We start from the raw sequence: 26,829 nt of genomic DNA, 5'->3' as shown, positions 1-26,829 counted from the left end.
ACGGTACCTGTAGTATCAATCATGGTACCGGTGACATGATCTGGAAAGGAGAATTGCTCGCTGCAGCAGGTTCCAGACTAATGTGGGAAGTAGAGACGCACCTTATCATACCGTAGTTAAAGTGGGGTTGGTTAATATCAAAAAGATATGATTGTCAATCTAAATACCTCGAAAATCCTATCAAAGTACGTGTCAGTTTTAATGTTCTCTGTAGGCTTAAGCTGGACGTCATTTGAACTGTTGTTCCGATTAGTATTCTCTTAACCACATAATTACATCCTCCATTGTCCCTTTCTAAACTATTTGATTAAATTACTCTATAAACGAAATTTAACTGCTGTATTTTCAGTCAATATAATTATAAATACGTGTTCTTAGGCTCACATTATAATAAATATTTCCAAGACTTTATGTACTGTCTGGTGAGATGAAGATCCAATCCCTGGTAAGCACTATAAAATAGAGTTCGTGGACCATTCATATATTAACATATATTAACAAAAACTGAATCAAGTTATAGAGAGGCCAACGCAGTGAATTCGCAGCTGTGATTAACGGTATGTTCTAAGCAATACTAACACGGGAAGCTGACTTGTATTTCAAATCTTCACACTCAGCTAATGTGTGTTCTCTATTCCTACACTGTGTTATTGTCTACATACTCTATATGACAGGAATCAACCATCTCTCCGTGCAGTAAATTTGACGTTACTGACCAGGATATAGGTAATAATAGATCGTATGTACATTCGTTTCTAAAAGCCATTGGTAGGCTATAGAATACGTATAAAGCGTTAAGTCTTATAGAGGAACAATTAAAAGTGGTAATGTTGTGAGATCACCCTGGATAATACATGTGTGTGTTAAAAAGACAGAGCTGCCTATACAAGCCATATTCTAGGCCTAGGATATCATATTTCAGTCAAATATTGCACAATTTAGGGACTTCTTAGGGTTATTCATTATTTGAGTTTATCCATACCACGAATATAATTACCATCAATGATATCACACGTCGTGATCCTTAGCTGAATGGTTAGCATAGTGGCCGTCAGTTCAAGAGGTCACGGGTTCTATTCCCGGTCCGGCCGGGAATTTTAACTTCGCATGGTTAATTTTTCTAACTTAAGGACTTGTGTTTGTGTTCATATTAAAATAAATGTTCATCTACACACAATACACTACGCTACCAACTACCACAGAAACACCGTAATAGTGACTACAAACACTCCCCTTAGGCTTGGAGTCAGGAAGAGCACTTGGTCGCAAGATCAATGATGCCGCCCGTAATACATTTTTTATTATTATTATTATTATTATTATTATTATTATTATTATTATTATTATTATTATTATTTAGTGTGGCTATTTCTAGTCTGGTGCAACCCTCTGATGAGAGTGGGCGGTATCTGCCATGTATCCTATGATATGGCGTATTATTATTTTATTGTAGTGGAGGATAGTGTTGTGTGAGCAAAGGGATGTTGGGGAAAGTACAGGCAACCAGTTCCCGGCCGGAACCTGGGACCACCCGAACAGAAGATCACTACGCTGACCATTCAGTCGAGGAGCAGGACGGACTGTTTTAATAATGATCAACTCCGTAACTCGGAGGAACTGATACGCACACGATATTTCTGGAATTTTATCATCATGGATTCGTAATGGAATTGTTGCCGGAAATACATTTTATTTCCATCCACTGAATACCTTCTGATCATCTGAACAAATAAATTCGTACAATAGAGAATTGACTTCTGGAAGATTCATTTGTCACCTGTAAATGGTAGTATTTCAGGGTGGGGCTTTCCCCTTATGCTGGTGTTATTGGTACACTCTTGATACTTCACTTCTAACACGCTATGTTACTAGTTTCTAAACTGCTAATCCAATAGCAGCCAGAATGACCACAGTGCGAAATATGTTCACGATTTTCCTACATACGCACTTGGTTCCAACCCGTTTCTGGATGATCAAATTGGAATTGCTAATTTCTAACATTTATTGCAATTGGTACGATTTAGGCAAATATTTGTATGACGAAATGCACATATAATGAATATATGAATTTTTATGTACTCAATAGTAGATTCCATTACATAACTCGTAACTAATATTTTGAATGGATACAGGATTGAGTAAAATGGGATAGCATATGTTTATGAACATTTGTTAATTCTGTTGATAGAATATGTCCCTAAAACAAACGTGGACTTTTACGTGACTGCTGAACCACAAGAACGCGACCTTTGGCATACAAAATACCACATGCAGTTGTCAGGATTCGAACCGCGAACACCTTGATGACAAGCCAACGACAATGTCAGTCAGATTTCTCGCCCATCTTGCCATAAAATTCAGTTATATACATCCGCATTAGTTTCTGATTAACATATTTTGAACAGTCGATTGAAATTTTTTAGAATGTTACACTAAGGAAGAGAATATGTTAACATAACCATGGTCCTTAGATTCCCCTGTGTTTATTTATTGCTAGTACGTGTGATGTCATGTGGCCATTGTAGCGAGGTTTCAGACACTCTGCGCTGTGTGAGGTACTGTGTGTAGTTTTGGAAGAACCTAGTATTCTCACATGCGATTTGCAGAGAACTGTACAGACAGTACAAACATCCAGTCCTCGAGGCACTGAAATTAACCATCCGTGATTAAAATCCCTCTCCGCGGCCGAGAATCCAAAGTGTATCCCTTTAGACAAAAGGCTAGTGCACTTCTTCTCAGCCAAGGTAGTGGACTTTATTAGTAGCGAAACCGTAATTCCGGCAAGGTGATGAAAGATGGAAGCTCCTCACACGATGCCTCACAACATATTCTAAAAGCGAACATCGCATTTGTGTGACTCTGTCCGGTACGGAAGATCAATCAATCAATCAATCAATCAATCAATCAATCAATCAATCAATCAATCAATCAATCAATCAATCAATCAATCAATCAATCAATCAATCAATCAATCAATCAATCAATCAATCAATCGATCGATCGATCGATCAATCCAGTCAATCAATCAATCAATCAGCATTTAGGGCAGTTGCCCAGGTGGCATATTCCCTATTAGTTGTTTACCTGGTCATTCCTTAAATAATTGTTGCAATGAATTTGAAAATTTACTGACCGTCTCCCTTCGTAAGTTATTCCAATCCCTAACACCCCTCGCTATAAACGAATATTTACGATAATTTGTCTGCTTGAATTCCAATTTTATCTTCATGTCATTTCCACTTTGAGTACGTCATTTTAAAGGAATTCTACAGAATTTATGATTGATTGGTTGGTTGAATAGCCGGAAAATATGAGAGAAATTATAATTATGCAATGTGCTTATCATCCGTTCAACTACTATCATTTTCAAGAAACACTGGAGTGTCAGAATTTCACTTGAGTTTGGGTTGTTGTGTGTTGTGAGACTCGTTTGTGGAACTCATTACATGTCTTCACATTCCACCGAGCGAGTTGGCCGTGTGGTTAGGGGCGTGTGGCTGTGAGCTTGCATTCGGGAGATAGTGGGTTCGAACCGCACTGTCGGCAGCCCTGAAGATGGTTTTCCGTGGTTTCCCATGTTCACACCAGGCAAATACTGGGGATGTACCTTAATTAAGGCCACGGCCGCTTCCTTCCCACTCCTAGCCCTTTCCCGTCCCATCGTCGCCATAAGACCTATCTACAGTATGTGTCTTTACATTCCAGATTTCCAAGTTCAGTTGACGCCAGTTGGTAGCACTTGGCCTTGCTGGAGGAGTCAACTGTTGCTTCATGGAGTAGAATACCGTGGCCAACAGCTCCATGTCCCATATGTGTGAAGTCCGGCACGTGAAGTCCGTTGCCATTGTCTAGAGGCTAGTGTAAAGGCATACTTTTCCAAAAGATTAGTCTGAGTTCGATTATAAAAACGATTTCTGTCTAATCATCCTCAAATAACACAGTAGCGAAGAAAGATGATGCAGATCCGTTTTCGGTCATCCAAGAAGTGGTCTTCTATGCTTTCAGCTTGATTTTCAAGAGAAAGCTGGGATGGCAACAAGCATGTAAACTACGGCCGCCTTTTATTTCTTTTTTGCATATTGCTTTACGTCGCACCAACACGAATAGGTCATATGGCGACGATGAGATAGGAAAGGGCTAGGAGTGGGAAGGAAGCGGCCGTGGCCTTAATTAAGGTACAGCCTCAGCATTTGCCTGGTGTGAAAATGGGAAACCACGGAAAACCATTTTAAGGGCTGCCGACAGTGGGGTTCGAACCCACCATCTCCCGAATACTGGATACTGGCCGCACTTAAGCGACTGCAGCTATCGAGCTTGGTCATTACCAAAATTCTAGTTCACAATTAGTCACCAATACAAACTCCAGTTCAGGCACTTCGGGCATAAGTGTCTCTCTCTCACACACATACACATGAAGGAACAGTGAAAACTTCCTGTAGTAACACAAAATATTCACCCCTAAATTGAGCTATATCATTCATGTTCACATGTACTCCTGTGAATGTCTCTGAACGTATGTTCATCTCTTATTGCAAAAACCAAACCAAATCCCATGGCACTACAGCCCTTGAAGGGCCTTGGCCTACCAAGCGACCGCTGCTCAGCCCGAAGGCCTGCAGATTACGAGGTGTCGTGTGGTCAGCACGACGAATCCTCTCGGCCGTTATTCTTGGCTTTCTAGACCGGGGACGCTATCTCACCGTCAGATAGCTCCTCAATTTTAATCACGTAGGCTGAGTGGACCTCGAACCAGCCCTCAGGTCCAGGTAAAAATCCCTGACCTGGTCGGGAATCGAACCCGGGGCCTCCGGGTAAGAGGCAGGCACGCTACCCCTACACCACGGGGCCGGCTCATCTCTTATTGCCCCATCATTAATTATATCTTCCATTCTCTTTTTAATACAATCTGAAAGGTCAGGTACGTATGGGGGAAAATTTTCCTTCAATTTATCTACGTAGGAATGATCGTAGATACGAATGTGTGGTCAATCACAGGGGCATTCCGTCGAACGAAACGAGGAAAATCAATGGAGTCCATACAGACTAATTATTTGGCTGCGTGACAGACAAGCCATCAGTAGCACCCACCCCATGTTTACATACATGAATGTTAAGTAGCAGGCACTTTGAGGTGCAAATGTGTCACCGATGGGGACGGCAATTGAGTTAATGCTCTCGAAAAGGGAGGATGCGTGGGGGTTACTATTAGCCACACAAACAGCGCAAGGGGAAGATGTTACAAGATGAATGGAACTCGAAAGAAAACTATGAAATGGGCAACCAAATACGCAATACTACGGAAACAACATAAAAAATAAAGTAAGCTTGTAGTTTTATCTGGCTCTTGATATCGTGTTCATATCAATGGGTCCTCCTGTTTAAATCCTAACCACACAAACGCGATATTTCATTTGAAACATCTCGCATTCTTTGGTCGAGATTTGAACCACGGTCTCCTTCGTGGGAGCCAGTGAAGATGGCACTCAGTTATCACACACTTCTTTAATCAACATTATATGATGGAGGAGGACGAGTGTGAATGAATAGCAAATAAGAAAACTGAAAGAATGTATTATTAATCCTCAAGACAGAAGGATGGTAATGTCTTATCACACTACGAAACTACTCTGTACACGTCACAGTTTCGCCATGCAGTACATTATAACCACACCCATATTTTCCAGTCGTTGTTAGATTTGATTCCCCTCTCTTCATACCGGACTGAGTAGCTCAGACGGTTGAGACACTGTACCTCCTGAACTCATGTTAGCAGGGTCAAGCTTGATAGCTGCAGTCGCTTAAGTGTGGCCAGTATCAAGTATTCGGGAGATAGTGGGTTCGAACCCCACTGTCGGCAGCTCTGAAGGTGGTTTTTCACACCAGGCAAATTCTGGGGCTGTACCTTAAGGCCATGAACGCTTCCTTCCCCCTCCTAGCCCTTTCCTATCGCATCGTCGCCATAAGACCTATCTGTGTCGGTGCGACGTAAAGCAACTAGCATTTTGGCAGGTTCGATCCCGGCTCAGTCCGGTGATTTTGGAATGTGCTAAAATACGCCAGCCTTGTGTCGCTAGATTTGCCGGCGGGTAAAGTAACTCCTGTGGGTCAAAATTCCGGAACCTCAACACCTTCGAAAACCATAAAAGTAGCTGGTGGGGCGTTAAACCAATACAAGTATTATTAAAGTGGCAGTGAAGTCCTTCTTCAATGTGACAGTATTCATTATCTCCTCAGATCTTCCCAAACGGTGAATGAAAGCTGTAAAAATTAGCGCTCGTGTGGTTTCCTGTAGGCTACGTGGTACGTATGATTCTCCCCTCCTATCTTCCCAGCACTAAACGGACAAGACATTTTACATTATTCTAGGTTTTCCACCATCCCCAAAGACACTGGGAGTGAACGAGTGAATAAAATACTGCGGAACAAGCGATGGTATGTGTCTATTCACTCGACGTGATCCTCTACGTTGGACGACTCCCCTAAGATCCGCGCGGACTGTTCGCTTTCGTTCGCGTGGACTTTGTACTCAGTGATATTACTGTACATCATCCTGGTTAAACAGAAGGTGGTCCACCGCAGCGGACTAGTCTAGTTCACAACGGACTGTGGACAATTGTAAATTTGCACGAGTTCGCGACGGACTAAGGGAAAAATATCATGAAACAGAAGAAATGATTAACCTAGTTCGGGTATGCGTTTTTTTGAACGATACTACCATGAAGATTACAAAGAAGTAGTGGAGAAAGGAGAAGAAAGGAGCGGGCCGATGACCTTCGATGTTAGGGCCCTTAAAACAACAAGCATCAGAAGAATAGAGAGAGATTGAGGGAAATCTCGATCAAAGCAGTAAGTACATATTTAATTTATATTATCACACATAGTTTCAAAAGTTCAAACAATGCATTACCAAAATCACTTTCAAAGTATGAAATATAATTATTCTTGTTATTCACTAGTTGGTCAAAGGAATTCACGGTTGGTTCCTTGTTTATAATTTTCTCTTAAATGAAATCAATGAAACAATGGATCGCGCGTTTCGGGGACTACGTCTTAAAATACCTACAAATTCTAAAGGTAACATTCAACCACGCCTTTATTTTGCTTTGTTTCAACGAGCTAATGTTTTATTTTTTTTTAATTCGTATTGGAAAACCCAAACAAGATAAAGCCTGTGACATAGAAGAAGTATAATATTCGTAAAATATATACAAGATACAGGCTTCTGGGCTTATGCCGTGTCAAGAAAATAAGGTGAAATTCTTTACGTTTCGCAGAGAACTGTGCTCTGCGTCATCTCGACTGTCCACGAGAAAGGCTTCTTAAACAATGAGCTTTTGAATTTAGACGTTATAATAGAAGTGGAAATGGTACGTTCATCTGGTGACGAACGAGATTTTCTTCTGATGACGCAGAGCACAATTCTCTGCGAAACGTAAAGAATTTCACCTGATTTTCTTGACACGGCATAAGCCCAGAAGCCTGTATCATGTCTATAAGTACGGGCCGTGAAAGCATCAATGGCAGCATGTTCGTAAAATGTTTGATTTCATGATTTATGAACGTAGTTGTTTAATTACTCACTTCATTATTCATGACATTGTTGAAGTAATGAATGAAATGGTTTCGTACAGCACGGGTGGCATCACGTGAACCTTCTCTCGATCGAGATGAGGTGGAGAAAGCGCTAGTGGGCTGATTTTACCAACATTATAATTTTTGTGTGTTGTTGGCTTTTTGCTTTCTTGTTTTAGTTTTCCAACCAAATTTATAATACGAATTAAATAAAACATTAGTTCGTTAAAACAAAGCAATCTTCTGATAGTTCCCTCTCATCTGTACTGGAACAGCTTTGACAGCGTGAATAGCAGTATCAATATCACATTCGATAGGTCTAAAAATACACGCCTCGCTTGAACTTAAATGCCAATGTCATTTTCGAAGACACATCGAGCTCTGCAATGTCGATTATTGTAATTTAACCTTCTAAATTATTAATGACTGCATTTCTTGTGAAAGAATGCATCAAATAGGATTGTAAATTGAACTGAACCCTTCCATCACCTACAAACACTTAAGGGATGAGTGTATCCGTCCACATAATGGCTTTGGAGGCCAAATGGTTTGCTATCAACGAAATTGCGATCGGAGGAGGAATTCTGAAGGTGGTGTGCCGCCCATATCTAGGTATATCAACAACAACAACAACAACAACAACAACAACAACAACAACAAAACTGTAGAAAATATCAACTATGGCCAACAGAACAATCTAAAAGTGTTTTTATTACAAAAAATAACTTTGACCACCTTATTAGGGTATTTAATTTCCACGTGTTTAATACCTATGCTCCTTGTGCAGTTGGGAATGATCCATCGTTCTCTAAACCAAACTTCATACTTTGTCCAAACCTCCTCCATTGGAGTGGCACAGTACAGCGGTTGTAGAACAGTCCATATCTCCATACACACTTCTTTAACTATCCCGAAAACAGTAGTGCGTCCACACGGAAATATCTGAAAAAATGAAAATATAAAGCATAAAAATCAAACAATAAACACAAACAAACATGAAACAGAAACATTAAACATAAACATGTTTACTTAGGTAAGCTTTTTTTTTAAAATTGTGTATTATTGTCGTATTATCTTAAACTTGCTGTTTCATTCTGTTTGTTTCAGGTGAAGCTGCAAAGCTCAAGTGGAAAAAGTTGAGGGATTCCTATGTTAATTATCTCAAGTTTTTGAGAGGAGTCACTAGTTCGGCGAAGAAATTTAAAAAAATGGCCATGAGCTGAAAATTTGGAGTTCCTCCAGGATAAAGTTTCTCTGCGGCCAACCTAGTGAAATGCCCCAAAGTCCAATGAGACAGAAGCTGTTCCCGCGGACAATGGAGAGGATGAGACAGGTGGTCCCCAAATGGCCGCCTCCAAAAAAATCGAACAAAAGGAAGTCAGGACCAGTGTTGATACTATTTTAAAGTATTTGGACAGTAGAAAAGAGACGCAACAGAAGAAGAACTTCGACTATACCCATTAATTTTTTGAGCTATTCGGGGACGTTTAAAACATTTTCATCTCGAATTCAAGCAGTAATAAAAATTGAGGTGGCCCGAATGTTTGGCCGGGCTGAACTACGCGTTATCGATGGTGAAATTCCACCCGCATCCTCTCAGTTTAACTCAAGCAATTCACCCTGGTACACCACTCCAATCTCCGAGGAAGTGAATTACACAGAACCTTATACAAATTATACAAAATGGCCACAATTTGGATTCCGTGAACCTCCACAGAATCCAGCTAAAGGGTTTTACAGACATTTCACCGGAGAAATGTAATTGGACTCTGCTTGTATTTTTACTTATTAAAAAAATATTTTGTGTCTCTTAAATGTGCCATTATGTAAAACAATAATTAAAAAATATAAAAGATTAAAAAACAGAACATTTTACTTACCTCAAATCAGATTGCTAGCCTTTCCTTCGTCCCAATGGGTTTTCTGCACTTAGTGGTCTGTTTTGATATTTGAGGTTCTAGGAGAGTATGCACGTTATCAAATTGCTCTTTATATATTTATTTCATGCACCCATTTTATTTTTTATTTTCCGTTTTGCTTGACTCAAAGTGGACGGAGACGTAATTTTTTTTCGTCGGAAGAACTGCTGGTCATTTGATTTAAAAAATCACGAGTGTTAAAGAAAAAGCGAATGAAGTCCGTACGGATTTGGTTGCGGCTGCTTTCACACTGGATTGCTTCTTGTTTGACTGAACCTTAAATGAGTCGCATGCACTCTTCATTAACTGATGCCTGTGCAGTGGCATCAACTTTCTCGACCTCCCTACATTTAACACACTTAGAACGGAATTCACTGCCTGTTTTCGGAAATCTTCAAACACCAACAGGCGTAGTGAACCCTCGCTCAGAACATAAATAGGTCAAGGACAGATTAGCCGTATTAAAAGCTTTCTGTAAAATTGTATTGTGCTTTTGAAATCGGATCAAGTTTGATATATGTAAGAAGATTCACCTATTTATGTGTTACTCTTGAAACCATGGTTCAACAATTATTTACAGCCCTGTCTTTTGGAGAAAGGGCATATAACTTTTCAGCTGACTAATCCTTATTCCAGAGAGATGAGATATAGTGAAATGTGTGAGACAGAGAGACTGAGGATGTGGGATAGAGGGTTTGTTGCCACCGAAATACTGAACCCGTTATATTTAGTGGCGTCAGCGCGTCAATTTACGTCACCGCTATAATTTCTGTGGGAGTGATAATTTTCTCCATAAGTTTTCTCTTTATTCGATCAATATCAATTCGATCAGATATCTTCTATTCTGAGCAAGAGGGACAGAGTAATTGTAATCTCCTTGGACGGACTAACAGCTTTGGAAAATTATTCTTCAATCCCAAGACGACGTCAAATGTTTCGTAAGTTATTGTTCGTCGGAAACTGTTTAAAGAGGAAATTGGAGTTATCTCGGCACAAGTAAAACCCACGATATCACTATTTTATCAGCAACACAATTCGGCTGAATACAGTGACATCGTATGTCTCAAACTTCTATGAAATCTGCCCTATCATTCCACACAGACACTCCGACTACCCTCGATATCCTCAAATGAAAACGAAATCAACGCGATGTCTTTATCGTGGACAAATTCTAATATAATAACGGAAAACAAATCTTTCCTTCTACTTTCCAAAATACCAAACCTTGAGGTCTAAGTGTATCTGCATCCAAACATTCAAACTACTATGACCCACAAATATAAACACATGAAAAACAATTATCACTTTTGCAACGTAGGTCAGTGGTAAGAATCATTCAATATTGATAGAGCGTCACATAGGGGATCTAGCTACATCTGACTAGATTATGCAAAACTAAATGGGAAAGCATGTCTTGTTGAAACGCTTGAGATCACTTAATATGACCCGTAAAATAACCCCACTAACGTCACTCGTTGACCTAGAATAAACTACAAACAACATAATATCTGTACACATCTTCATTCCATCAAGAACACCAAAAACAAAAATCTGCTACCAAGAAATAACTTCCGAGTCCTTCACGATACTAAGGTTTCCTGAGTTAAAACAAGCAGACCTACAGTTTCGCTTGAAACGTGACTTTAGTTTTCAGGTTATATTTCGTGTCGTGATGTTAAAGACCTTTAAACCAAAAGTGCGAGAGAACCAGTTTATTTAATGTCATTTTAGATAATGCTAATTTTGTTTTTGTGTTCTTTTCTCATTTAATGTATATTTTCACGAAGTTCATTGTAAAGGTTTTGTTATATTTCCTTTAAATTTCAGTACCTTCGTTTTAATAAATATGAGTCGGTAATTCTCTTTCCCTTTATTTAAGTAGTTATGCTTTTCTTCGTACCCTATCAATCATTCGTTGAAGTGATACAAAGGGCAAAACCACCGTTAAAATAGATAAGAATCCTAAGTATTTGCTTATGATGCCGAGGTCCTAAGAGAAGATCATAAAGAAAGGGTATAACACATACCCCCTCAAGTCTAAAAATGTGTAAATTAAATTAATTTGAACGTAGTTGATACTAAGGGCAAATAATATGCATGAATAATGTGCTTTTTAAATAGTGTTAATGTTATATTTATTTAAACAAATTGATATTCATGAAGAAATTAATTACAGTAACTACGAACCTGTAGAAGAAGGGGCACTGTTAATGAGGTGAAATCGGCCCAGTGCAAATACTGCCTTAACGACATAACATTTCCTCGTGAGTGGCCAAGTTGTGACTGATCTGGTGGTGCATATTTGCATTATTGCAGTCTCCGTGAGACTAATAAAAACTAGCGTTAATTATTGTTAAGTTTATTTCTTTGTCTGGTTCCTTGGCTGAAAGGTCAGTGTACTGGTCTTCGAGTCAGAGAGCTCAGGGTTCAATTCTCTGCCGGGTTGGTGTTTTTTAACATTGTATGGTTAATTCCCCTCGCTTGGGGACCGTGTGTTGTGTTCGTCTTCTTAAACATATTTATTTAGATACAAAACGTCACACTGCAGACCTTCACCGATAAACTCAATATTGAATATCCTCCCTCCGTGTACTGTAGGTTTGACATCAGGAAAGGCATCCGGCCGTAAAACTAAGCTCTAAAACCATATAAAGTGCCGACTCCAGGCAATTGGGAAAAATGCAGAAATAAGAAGAAGTTTAATTTCTTTCAAAGTAATCTTGCAAAGTGTAGTTTAATGTTTCGTAGTCCAGTACAATGTAAGGTTGTGAAACTTTTCGCAAAAGTCAGTAGCACTACATACACGTGGTTAGACTGTGCTTATGTTGAGTATATAGCTCTCTGAGACAGACTACTGTGATTATTATTATTATTATTATTATTATTATTATTATTATTATTATTATTATTATTATTATTATTAACAAATGCATCGCAATTGTGAAATCGGTGGCAATAGTCCCTTACAGTAGTGTAATAATAAAGTACAGTGCTCCATGACTAAATGGTTAGCGTGTTGACCTTTGGTTACAGGGATCCCGGGTTCGATTCCCGGCAGGGTAGGGAATTTATACCTTAATTGGTTCATTTCCCTGGTACGGGGACTTGGTGTATGTGTCGTCTTTATTATTATCATTTCATCCTAATCACCACGCGCAGATCGCCTAAGGGCGTCAAATCAAAAGACCTGCACCTGGAGAGCCGAAGTCCTCGGACACATCCCGGCACTGAAAGCCATACGCCATTTCATTTCATAAAATAAAGTTAAAACATACTTACCCAACAACAACAACAACAACAACAACAGAATCAACAACAACAGCCACCATAGAAATAAAATATTACAAGAAATACTACTAATTTAACATTCTAAATCCAGCATTATCATATACTAATTCACACACAACTTAAGTATCTCCAGTGCCTAACACTACGGCTTACGATACTATAGGTTGAGCTTACTACTAGCTTAATACTACATATGATAATAAAGCAAAGTTAAAACATAACTACCCAACAACAACAATAAATGTAGAACAAGCAACAAGCAATTCAAGCAATTCCATGATGTACTGGGTAACAGTAATATTGCGATTTGTTTCCTGCGAGTGATACGGTTTTGCGTTCATTACCTGCGTTTACTTTACAAATCTGTGAAATCTCTCTTACAACCATGTGTATCTTTGCATCGTTTCGTTGGAATGATTGGGAAAGTCTCAATATCCCAAACAAGTATGTTCTCCGAGCATTTTGTGGAACTCGAGTGTGTGGAAATCAATTCAGAAATAACCACACTCACGATAGCCCTCGAATATGTCTGCAACCGGGAATCAAACCACAAGATCTTGATCTCCTACCTCAAAAGTGTTTGCACGTTTAAGGACGAAAGTGCTGTAGTTAGAATAATACACAGGGAGACGTTATTCTGAAGAATGCTTGTATCGGACATTGTAAGGGAACGACCTCGAAATTTTATTCGGTGCAAGTCACGATTGCTTAGGTTGATTGATTGTTCTTCACCCAACTTCCATCAGCTGTCAATGATTTGGTTGTACAAAGACTTCATTCCTAGCAGTAGTAATCAGTCTAAGAGGCGTTAGATAGGCATTGGCATCGGTGATAAATGAATCAGTCCTTTGTATTAATGGACTGGTTCACCACACTTCACTGAAGGGAGGAGGGGCTACAGGAATTTTGTATTATTATTCGGTGACGACAACTATGTATTACCGCATGAGAATGATTGATAATCTCCATACTGAGGCACAAGCTAGGTTGAGTCTTGGAAACTGCTTTGGAATGTGTACAATGGTCAACCACACGCAACTTATTACTTAATGCCATCAATCATGAGTTACTACACGTACACAGAGTAAGGTAAAAAAAAGGTATATTTCCTATTTTAGAGCAATTTTGTGTTTATAGTCACTTCTACTTCAGAAATAGCTATCTGGTCATCGTTAGATTTCCTTTCAAGATCACATAGTTTCTAGGTACCAGCATCTGAATAATAATAATAATAATAATAATAATAATAATAATAATAATAATAATAATAATAATAATATAATAGGGGTGGGCTGGTGGTTCAAACGTAGATCGATGGCCTTCTGAAATCAAGTTGTCAGATTCGATCACTGAACAGTCCGGTGATATTTGAAGGTGTTCAAATACACCAGTCTCGTGTCTTCAGGTTTACCGGCTGGATAAAATGTCTGGATCTCGCCGTCTCCGAAAACCGTAAAAGTAGTAAGTGGGACTTAAAATCTGTAATATAATACAACTACCACTACTACTATTACTACTATTATTGCGCTGGGGGTATTCGTAGTTGATAGTTATACGCCTCTTGTCCTCATAGCAGAGGAATCTGAAGCCGGCAGAGTCATCTGGCATATAAGAATTCATGAAATGAATAATGTCGTATGGCTTTTAGTGCCGGGATATCCCAGGACGGGTTCGGCTCAGCAGGTGCAGGTCTTTCTATTTGACTCCCGTAGGCGACCTGCGCGTCGTGATGTGGATGAAATGATGATGAAGACAACACATACACCCAGAACCCGTGCCGTAAGAATTAACCAATTAAGGTTAAAATCCCCGACCCGGCCGGGAATCGAACCCGGGACCCTCTGAACCGAAGGCCAGTACGCTGACCGTTCAGCCAACGAGTCGGACTAAGAATTCATGATTGCGAGAATACGCGAGTCAGCGAATACAGTAAGACTTAAACAAGCAAAGTAAAATTCAACACTTCTTGACTTAGATGTGAGTCCTAAAACACACAGTAAAATAATATTGCGCGTACAGCCTTCTCCGGGACAAGAGTCACCAAATCGTCCTCTTCTCAGTAACTTAAATCAAAATATCTTCACTCGTGATCCAGTCTACCCATATAAACTTCAACATTCACCGGTAGCGCTATGTTTCAAAGGATTCTTGTCTCCTTCCTTTTGTATCAGTTTCCAAGAAGTGGATCCCACAACCTTGAGCTTAGAAGTCAAGTACTTAACTAACTACACACGCAACAGGTCTTCTCAAGTGCCGGTACTACGTTTGGTGAGTAAAGCGGTAGAATCAGCTCTCCAGAAAGTAGGAGAATTTACTAATAATTTGCTGCCTGTAATTCTTCCGTAATAGCTGGCGGACTGACCTTATATGCCGGGTGGTGGCCTGAAAAGCACGAATCTCCTGCGCAAACTATATACAACTACGGCCTGACAAGAATTTTTTCTAAGTGGTTTAGGATAAACATCAAGTCTCACGATTACCGCATCAGCGAATTATCGATAAGTACGATAAGCAGATTTAAGTTCTATATTAAAGTCAAAATCATTCGAGGGAAACTGGAAATGGGCTATATACCAGTACCAGAAAGTTCTGTATTAGTGAAATTTTAAATTCTGGTGGGAATCATGCATCATATTTGATAAGATCTCCTTCATAAAATCCGTGATCTAAATTTAGATAACATGTAGTAAATCATGTGAGATGCGAGTTACTGGACACTCGAATCGGCTTCGAATTGTCGCAGAGGTACTGTTGTGTGACACACACAGAGTAAAAACACGAGCTTGATGGCTACGCTCCTTCTAGCTTCTAAATAACAAAACTAAATATAGTCTGCTCAAGAAGGTTAAATTATCAGTACAGGGTGTTCGATTTAAATCAGAACGTCTCGAGCGTAATACTTAAAGCCGTGCCGTGATCACTCGGTGGGGTGTCTTAGTTTAACTGCCGCAAGGAATGAGGAATGAACATGAGACGAAGCAAGCTAGCTGCAGCTGGTTGGTGGGGCCGAAGAAGTGAATGTTCGCAGAGGCTGTAGGAGTGATTTTGTGTAAAGCTGTGGTATTAGGCTATCTTTGAAAACACGAGTATATTATATTGGAAGTAGGGTGCGTCCCGTTTTTTTACCTCTTTTTCTTTCGTTCTAGCCAGGCTGAGTGGCTCAGATGGTTCAGGCGCTGGCCTTCTGACTCCAGCTTGGCAGGTTCGATCCTGGCTCAGTCCGGTGATATTTGAAGATGCTCAAATACGTCAGCCTTGTGTCAGTAGATTTACTGGCACGTAAAAGAACTCCTATGGGGCTAAATTCCAGCACCTCGGCATCTCCGAAAACCTTAAAAGTAGTTAGTGGGACGTAAAGCAAAATAACGTTATTATCATCTTTCGTTCTATTACTCTCACCGATCAAAACTCTGCAGTTATTATTTTCCCGTTCATTTTTGGAATAGACGACTGTGTATTGCACGTGTATTTCCTTGCTTTTATCCAGTGTCGTATACAAGAAACTAAATGTTCTATTATAGTGGAAAAATAGTATCCTGGTTCTGTTGTATTCATTATATTGTTATTAAGTAGAGGTTCCATGTATTTAAAGAATAGACTCACACGACATATGCATGAGCGAGTCAGGTGAAATTGAAAGTGAACTCACATTTTCTTCTGCCGTATGGCTCGGTACGATGAATTTGCTCAGTGTTTGTATGACGCAACCATCTTTGAGATCTAATTCGATCGACAAGTACAGGGTCCTTATTTATGCTTGGCAGGGACTTTATCGCTCGAACTTGGCCGCCAATGACAGGCCGCTAACGGCCGCTGGCGCGCGCGGTTCTCGGCACTTCAGCAGTTGCTGAGAGCTGAGCTCCGAGATAGTAGTGTGTACAATGAAGCTTCTGCGAACTGTATGTCGTATTGTATAGTGTTTTATTGTGATTGTGTATAGTGCTGTAATGTATGTGAAATATTCGGTACGTGAACGTGTATGTCTGCACAATACTTACATTAAGTGAAGAAAATCGTGCGCTAGGACAAAACAAAAGTTTCGAGCGAAATTTCCAGGGAGACCCATTCCTATCAATCGGACAATAAAACAACTTGCCAAGAGATTCAAACCTACAGGTTCAGTAAACAATAAAAATAGACGTAAAGGTCGTTATCTCCTTACTGAAGCGTGTTTGAGGTACGAGGATCATAAGTAAAAATCTGTGGCCCCCTCGTAGCCCAGATTTAACGGCATGTGCTTTTTACTTGTGGGGAATGTTAAAAAAATGTAGTTTATGTGAACAACCCTCACACACTAGACGAACTTAAAGACAATATGAGAGTTGCAATTGCATCCATCAGTGCTGAAGAACTTGGTAGAGTAACCGAAAACTTCATTAGGAGATCCCGATTATTTTGGCAGCGCGTGGGGAACATTTTCAGCATAAACTGTAAAAATCGTGAGTAAAATGCATGATAATGCATGATAATGATTTTTGAGCATAAACTGTAAACATGGTGAGTAAAATGCATGTTAATGATTATGAGCACCCTATTCTGCCCTACATACGCACGCGCAACTGAACCGTCACTGGTGGCCAAGGTCGAGCGAGAAAGTCCCTGCCAAGCATAAATAAAGACCCTTTATTATTATTATTATTATTATTATTATTATTATTATTATTATTATTATTATTATTATTATTATTATCGTTCGTAGAATTAGGCAGAAGATTTATAGAATTTATAGTATTTATAGTATAGTATTATAGTATTGATACTTCTCATACGTGTTTCCAGTACATTGATCGTAATTTTTTTCAGTTACATTTTATAATGTGGTGTGTGCAGTATTTTTTGACTAACATGTAACGATTGTCTTTTTTAGAGTTCTCTACGGCAATAAAATCAAGGATTTACCAGCCGGCATATTTCATGGGTTAACATCATTGCAGTTGCTGTAAGTAATGTTTTCTTTCACATAAATGATAGTAAACGGCCTAAAATTAGGATAATACATTAATTTTCAATTAATGCGATGAACTCATTTGCAAATTCCTTTTTTTCAGATTGTTGAACGCCAATGAAATATCCTGCATCCGGAAAGACACCTTTAAAGACCTTCATAGTCTGAATTTACTGTGAGTATGATTATACTGGTTAATATGGCACTTTAAAACATTCATTGACTTCTTTACTCCAAAGAAACACGGATACGCTTACAAGAAGTAATAAATATATGTATTTCCTTCTATGAGACTAATTAAGGACAGGATTTATCTCTTTGTGTTATCCGTATGAAGGAGATAGGGATGAAGTAGAGAATCTCTAGAGGCCGACATCAAATATTCAAATGCAAGCAAAATATTACGGTTTAAGAAATTATAGTGTAAATGAGAAGATACTGCTGATAATAAAATCTGAAATTTTAGTGGATTTTTCATCTTGTGTAGTATTCACCTTGTAAATTTTCTTTTAACATATGGCTATTCACCATTACATTTGGGAGGAAGGTATATCAGGTAGACAGCAGATAGGTAACTCACTTTGGATTCAAGAAATTTGTAAAGAATGCGTAGGATTTTTTATATCTTTTATGATGTTGACTTTTATTGGATCTGTAGCAAAGTGTGCATAGCTTGACCAAGCATATATTGTAGAAAGCAATATCTCTATGTAAGTAGACCATTTTTGAGTGTTTTAATGTTGCACTAACACAACAATTGTGTTCGGTGGCGCAAGAATGGGAAAGGACTAGGATTGGAAAGGTAGCGGCCATGTTCAAAACGAACTGACAGCTACGTGCCGTGAACCGCGTAGCCATCCATATCTACATATATAAAAGAACAGTCGTGACTGACTGACTGACTGACCGACCGACCGACCGACCGACCGACCGCCGAGCCAAAACCACTGAACATGAAGAAATAAAGTTTTGGGGAGACATTTATATTAGGGTGTAGGTGCTCACTAAGGGTGGATTTTCGGATACTCCGGCGGTAAGGGGTGAAAAGGGAGGTGAATTTTAAAAATGAAGATATCTGTATCTCAAAAAATTAAAAGTTTACAAACGTAAAAATTGGTATTTGGAATCTCCTTTAAAAATTATGAAACACGTATTTTTTGTTTTCGTAAAATCCCCTTAACGGGAGTGAAAAATGGGGAAAAAAAGGGGATGAACACCATTTATGAAGAGATTTCTACCTCAAAAACTGAAGATGTTACAGACATTAAAATTGGTATTTGGAATTTCCTTTGAAAATAAAGGAACACGTATTTTTGTGTATTTGGATAATCCGGTGAATAGGGGGTGAACAAGAGTGACAAACTGGGTGAATTTTAAAAAAGACTTTATCTGCAAATTATCTCAGAGAGGTAACATATTACAGATATAAAAACTGGTGTTTGGAATTTCCTGTAAAAATAAAGAGTCACGCATTTGGGGGGGGGGGGGGGTGATCAACTTGGTAGGGGGGAGGGACGAAAACCGAGATTAATTCCTTTTACGAGGATACATATATCTAAAAAACTGAAGATGTTACAGTCGTGATAATTCGTATTTGGAAACTCTTTTAAGGAATCGGGCACCGTTTGTTTTTGGAAAATTCACTTGAGTGGGAAGTGTGACAGGATGGGGAAAAAATTGAATTCTTTTTCTGGAGAAATTTATATGTCAAAACTGAAGGTTACAGACGTGTAAATTGGCGTTTGGAATCTCCTTTAAAAATGAAGAAACACGCATTTGCTTTTTCAGAAACTCGACGTAAAGTGTGTGGGGTTGAAAATAAGTATATAAGGATTTGAAATATGTTTATTAGAATATTTTATCTTAAAAAGTGAAGCTGTTACAGACGAGAAAGTTGATATTTTGAATTTCCTTCCCAATAAAGACACACGTATGTTTTTGTAAGTCCACTTACGGCCTGAGAGGAGTGGAAAGAAGTGGAGAAGAAGAAGTTGAATTATTTTTATGAGTATACATTTATCTCAAACACTGAACGTGTTGCAGACGTACAGACATGAAAACTGGTAAATGGAATCTTCTTTAAAAGTTATGAAACACGTATTTTTTTGTTTTCGGAAAATCCATTAAAAAGGGGCTGAAAGGAATTGAAAAAGCGGGTGAATTTTTAAAATGAGTACCGGTATATTATAACCTTAACATGTTAACGACAAGAAACTTGGTATTTGGAAAGTCCTGTAAAAACATAGGAACATATACCTTTTTGTTTTCGGAGAAGGCACTTAACGGGGGTTGTAAAGAAGTGAAAAATAGTTGAATTATTTTTATGAGGATACTTATATCTTAAAAACTGAAGATGTTACAGACGTAAAAATTGGTATTTGGAATCTCCTTTAAAAATAAAGGAACATGTAATTTTTGTTTTCGGAAAATACGCTTAGATGGGGTTGGGGGTGGGGAAGGACTGATCAAGGGGTTGAATTCTTTTTATGGGGATACTTATGTATATCTCAAAAACTGAAGATGTTGCAGATGTGGGAATAGGTATTTGGAATCTCCTTTAAAATAAAGAAACATGTATTTATTTTTTCGACTTGAGAGAAGACTGTTCCTCACACGTACACTTCTATGTCGCATGGTCGTCTTAGCTCCAAAAGGTAAAACCACAAACATGGTTTACAGAGAATTTCTGGGGTAAATGAAACTCAACTTTTGGGTGAGATTTTATACTTTAGGAATTTTCAGATAATGTCTTAGTACAATGCCGAGGAACGATTACATTGATCAAATTACGAAATCCACGCGAGCGAAGCTAATCGTTAGATAAAGCTTGGAAAGCATCAAGGTAAGGACATTACAAGTGTATGAATTTAATAGGAAGAAGTTAACAAAAATATAGGGTGAGGACATCCAGGATATGGAATTTGAACATATGTGACACGATGATATATTATTTGAATCAACAAATATGTCCTGGAACAACTGTGTGCATTGAATAGTGTATAAAGTACAACCATCTGGAATAAGCTGTTCCAAGGCAGCATATAATTGTTTGAAGGAATATATATTATAACTAATGCCAAGCAAAATATCCTAGGAGTATCGTCACTTGAAAAAGAAGAAACAGCGTCAAAATACTATAACTGATTTCAAAAGAAAATCGTAGGAAGACTTTCAAGATATCCTGAAATAAGGCAATTCTAAATGTGACAAGGGAAGTGGGATTAGTTGAGCGGCACGGCCTTGGGGCTGGCCGAGATAGTAGAGAGAAGAAGAAAACTATTTAAAGTGAAAAAGGTGTTTGTCAAAATGTAACATTTTTTACTGAAAACAATTACATACATACATACATACATACATACATACATACATACATACATACATACATACATACATACATACATACATACATACATACATACATACATACATACGTACATATATTATCAGTATAGACTCTTATGCCTTTCAGCATTCAGTCTGCAAGCCTCTGTGAATTTACTATACGTCGCCACAATCCTCGATTTGCAACTAGTGTTGTGGCCTCATTTGGTTCTATACCTCTTATCTTTAAATCGTTAGAAACTGAGTATAACCATCATCGTCTTGGTCTACCTCTACTTCTCTTACCCTCCATAACAGAGTCCATTATTCTCCTAGGTAAACTATACTCCTCCATTCGCCTCACATGACCCCACCACCGAAGCCGGTTTATTCGTACAGCTTCATCCATCGAGTTCATTCCTAAATGAGCCTTTATCTCATCATTCCGAGTATCCTCCTGCCATTGTTCCCACCTGTTTGTACCAGCAATCATTCTCGCTACTTTCATGCGTGTTACTTCTAACTTATGAATAAGATATCCTTGAGTCCACCCAGCTTTCGCTCCCGTAAAGCAATGTTGGTCTGAAAACAGACCGATGTACAGATAGTATGAAAACAATGAACAAAATTTAAATGTTTAAATAAGATAAGATGAAAAAATGAAATGTCGTATGGCTTTTAGTGCTGGGATATTCCAGGACGGGTTCGGCTCGCCAGGTGCAGGTCTTTCTATTTGACTCCCGTAGGTGACCTGCGCGTCGTGATGAGGATGAAATGATGATGAAGACAAGACATACACCCAGCCCCCGTGCCTTTGGAATTAACCAATTAAGGTTAAAATCCCCGACCTGGCCGGGAATCGAACCCGGAACCCTCTGAACCGAAGGTCAGTACGCTGACCGTTCATCCAACGAGTCGGACATGAGATAAGATATATATATAACAAAATAAACTCTTTATCTAATAACATGTTTCTTGTTAGAATATTCAGGACCTGCATTACAATAATTAAATAATAATATAAAACTAGTGATCTGAGAGCAATACAGACACAATAAGGGTGAAACATGCGCATAGAGCGGTTTTCAGAGCTCTATTTAACACATTGGATTGTACGTTTGCATACCGCAAAGGCAGTTCGAGTAGTGAACTCTCAATTTCGTTGCGGAGAACTGCGATTTAAGTTCCTAAGGCCACGGCCGCTACCTTTCCAGTCCTAGCCTTTCCCATCCCTGCGTCTCCGAAAACCTTCGATGTGTTAGTGCGACGTTAAACCATTATAAAACAAAAAGAAAATGAGTTAAGTCCCAACAATTGATCCGTAATTGAGATTTCCTCCCTCAAAATTCAAGAGCTAAGTTGAACCTAGATAATAGTGTGCCAGAATAATTAAGCATAAAGAAGGAATAGTTTTAGAGAAGGCCAAAAATACGAAAAGGGCAAGGATTCCGAAAATCACGACAGTTTCAATAGAATTACATAAGGAAAATGCCCAACGATACAGAAGTTCCGAACTGAATCAGGGGATAAGCCCAAATTGCACTGCGACTAGGAGAAAGGAAAGGTAATGTCCAAAATGTTAATGAAGCTTACATTCGGAAAGCACCAAGCTGGAGTAAAAGAAACAGAGAAGGATACCGAGGGTAAATAACTCGAACATCCTTGAACATCCTGTTCAAGTCCTAGCACTTACCATAGGGTAGGGTAACCAAATCACACCCCAAATGAACCCAGTTTTTAATTTTTAAAATTTGTAATATTAATGTTTTGTTAATACATTTCATTAACCCGATGATAAGCTATTTACTATTAGTAAAAAGGATAAACACATATTTACTCTCATTTATTTCTACATTATATGTTTAATTAATTATATTTAATATACAGAATTAAAACAAATTTATTAAGTTTTTCAAATTATTATAGCCATGGAATTTCTAATAAAGTAAAATTAAGATAAGCTTTAAATATTACAGAGCGCTTGTAGATGGGGTTGATAATCCTTAAAGAAAAAAGTCTTTTTCACTGTTTCCAACCTCCTTCATCATGTCTTTCTTCTTTGAGACGTAGTGATAAAATTATACACAGTAGATTTTGTAGTTGTACTGGACCTGCAGGATTGCTTCAAGAGAGTCCATCTACATTCTGTTCCTCTAATCATGCCACTGTATATTCATTAACGAAAATGTTCTTTCTACATTGGCATTATGGGCTGGTATTGCAAACAAATACCTTGCAATTATTACCATCTCAGAGTAGTGCTGAAAATGGTCACAGGTTTTAAAATAACTCACCCACTTCTCCTGACACTGCAATGGTGCTTCATTTTCGTCATTCCACTTGTGAAGATTTTCTTCAACGAAAATTATCAATATCCCAAATTGATCAAAGAAAATGGAGTCACCGATTTCAGTTTTTTCTCCTTCAAATAAGAAACTGTCTCTTCAACACTTTCTTATTTTGGCACTCTTTAATAGCATCCAAACAAACATCGACAGCAATGGTAAATATGAGGTGCTCCACTTTTTCAGATATTGTATGCAAGTGTCATAAAATTTGTCAACTTCTTATTTTCTGCTAATTGTGTCACTTCTGCTCTTTTAAGGACAGATGACAGATTCAACATTAAAAGAAATGAACTGTTGCTATTTTCTCTTAGTAACAGTTTCAGGACATCCTTTACCTCTATTTCACATTTCCTGCTTTTTTCTTTTTCCTTTACACCATGCTGCAAATTACTAAGAAGTTATTTAAGGTTCAAACAGCCTGATGAGTTGTTCCACTGTTGGAAATAGTGATGATATATTCATTCCCTACATTATCGCAAAACTCCTTAAGCCTCTATGTTCTAACTGTGTGTATAGAAAAGTTCGAGAATACCTTCACAATGATAATTTTAACATCACAGATCAAACTATCGACAGATGTCTGCACGCAATTGGGTAAAACATGTTCAGGGCAGTCTATCCCTTCAATGGTTTCATGCAATGCTACCTCTAATTTGATAAATACGTTACATTAGCCGTGTCTTTTTAAACCACCAAAATTGGTGTTCGTATTGTCTCCACAAAATGCCACACATTTGCTTTTTTCCGAGATCGAAGATTTCAATAGTATTCGTACAAAATTTGGAAATTTCGTACATATTTCATTAGGTAGGCAACTTACTTCCAAAAGTTTGAATTGTGTTCTTTCATTAACATTGAAAAACTGACAAGAAACGGAAATAGTTTAGCAGCTTAATGATTGCTGGACTCCGTGGATTTCCCGTAGAAAGAATATTTTTTGATGTTCTCAAGGCTTTCCTTTAAATTCTGGGGAGCAATACTAAGGATGATACTTTAGTTCTGGCCGAACTAGATATATTTGCAATGGAAGAATCATCAAACATGGGTTTGGTGATGTTTTACCGTGTGGTAAGCTCGGCTGCTTCACTTAACTGAGGTTTTACAATATATTTTTTTGTAGAGGTTTACTACAGCTCGGTGCATTATATCTGCTAATGTGTTTCTTTGACTTGATGTGATCAACAATGTGAGAACGCCCATCATGACTGATACTAATAAAACAGCTATATACCGAACACCCTGCTTCGTAACCAAATCAACCTTTCTAGATAAAATTCCACTCCTTACAATAACTGTCACTGAATTTGCAGGCACGTTTCGACATTGCTTTTTACAACTCAATGGCAACAATACGACTATTACGAGAAGCCACCGGAACAGCTTGTCTGACATAACATCAACAACTACACTATTCTGACAATGAAAGTGGCAAGAGACGCCATAATCGGACAGTTTGTAAAACTCTTCTCAAGTGCAGTGCCTGGAACTTTTACAACAATACAACTGCGCTCCAGCCACAGCACCACCCAAAATAAATTATTGTTCCACTGTATCAATATTGATACTGTGATTACTGGGGGACTATGGAGGTTAGGGAAAATAAGCTAAAATGTATTAATTTATCGTGTCGTATTCCATTTAATCGAGAGAAATATTTAAAACTTATAGAATTTCACAAAATATATTTAAAAACTGAATTTCGGGACTTTTGAGCGTTCCGAAAAAAAATTCTGGACACCGTATATTATGATGAAAACCGGCACAATTCCAGTTTTCCGGGACGTTTGGTCACCCTACCGTAGGGACAAATGGCGAAAAGGAACTTGCCCTATTATCTGCTAACCAGTACTAATATAATTCGACTGAATACCCGAATGTCCTATCCTATCGCTTGCATTCTCTAAATCTGCATTATTTCATCGCAGATGTTTTATTTTGTACAGTAATCTCCTTTATCGACCTTGACTTTTTTGCCATTTCCCGGGTAGCTTAAAGGTACCAGTTTCCCAAACGATCGCAAGTTTTTTTTAGGTGAACTACTCGATGATTACCTCCGCAGTCCTCCAACAAAACAAGGCGTTTTCCATTCAAAAAATTCTGCAGGGATAGAAATAGATAATAGTCTGATGGAGTGATATCAGTATATTACGGAGGGTAAGATAACACTTCCCAGCCAGAAAAACAGCAAATTCTGACGAGTTGCAATAGACACTTATTGTCTCGCGTTTTCATGATGGGACACCACTTCACTGTTTGTTATTTCTCTTCAATGGCTTCTTTCAGATGGTCCATCTGACAACAAGATCTCACTGAATTGATGGGCTGAGCATTAGGAAACAGTTCGTAGTAGAGAATGCTTTTTAAATCCCATCGAATGCAAAGCAGTACTTTTATAGAATGGAGACCTGGTTTAGCAACTGTGATTGGAGCTTTACCTTTTCTTCATCATGACTTTTTCCTCACAATGTTGCCATAAATGATCCATTGCTCATCAACCATCACCAGACATTTCAGAAATGAATCATGTTCATTGCGCCAAAGTAAGGAGTCACAAATGAGCACGTGCTGTACCAAATTCCGTTCCCTGAGTTCATGTGGCACCCAAACATCGAACCGAAGTATGTAACCAAGTATCTTTGGGTGTTTCCTCACATTACCGACGATATCTTCAGCACCTGAGCTATTTCTCCCTCTGTCAACCTTGGGTTACTTTCAACCACATCCTTGAGTATTTCTTCGTCTGTAACAATGGATCTTCCGATACGAGGTTTGTCCTTTAAGGGACGAATTCCATATGGAAACCTAGAAAACCATTTCTGGAATTTCCGATCGGTTACCCCATCTTCACCGTAAATAGCACAAAACTTCCTCCGAGATTGTGAAGTGCTTTTGCCATTGCTAAAATAAAAGAGCATAAGGTGTCTGAAATGCTCATATAAATTTTCCGTGCAAATAAACACTAGTGTACACAAACCGCAGCAGATGGTAACAACGTGGTCACCCACGGTCAGGTACGCGCTTAAAAGCTGTCATTCATTGCTGCCTACTTGAATGAGTGATGCGGCAACTCCTCTATCACTGCCGTAGAGCGCTTTGCGTCCTCGGCAGGCTGAATATTCCTGCTGCGTGGATTATAATTCGAACGGACTTATTTCCACCCCAGATATCACATTCATGTCTTGACGTCCCTATAATACTCCTACCTTATGCACTTCTCAAGGAAACCAACTGGATGGGCACTGGGTGTGTCATGATGTATTCTATCAATCTATTTATCTCTGCTCCTGGGCAAGATTCGCCAAACTGTTCACTTTTCACCAACTTCAAGATCTCTTCATTCCTCATCCAGTCTAGCCATGTAACCTTGAAAATTCTTCGGTGGCAATATATTTCAAAGGATTATTTTCTCCATCACAACGAGCGTGTTAGCTAAGTT

General features: G+C 38.6%; 1 protein-coding gene across 1 annotated transcript in view; it reads left to right on the top strand.

The window, feature by feature from the left end:
* The window catches only part of sli (slit guidance ligand), a 1,279,943-nt gene that overhangs the window by 943,113 nt on the left and 310,001 nt on the right, over nucleotides 1-26,829 (top strand). Inside the window, exons 10-11 of the mRNA XM_067140837.2 lie at nucleotides 17,647-17,718; nucleotides 17,828-17,899. Coding sequence (XP_066996938.1) covers nucleotides 17,647-17,718; nucleotides 17,828-17,899 — 144 coding nt within the window. The remainder of the gene's footprint in view (nucleotides 1-17,646; nucleotides 17,719-17,827; nucleotides 17,900-26,829) is intronic.

Source organism: Anabrus simplex, chromosome 2 (genome assembly GCF_040414725.1).
Source record: "Anabrus simplex isolate iqAnaSimp1 chromosome 2, ASM4041472v1, whole genome shotgun sequence".
In the NCBI taxonomy this organism is placed as follows: domain Eukaryota; kingdom Metazoa; phylum Arthropoda; class Insecta; order Orthoptera; family Tettigoniidae; genus Anabrus; species Anabrus simplex.
Note: the sequence above shows the minus strand (reverse complement) of the source record. Positions and strands in the feature narration are given on the sequence as shown.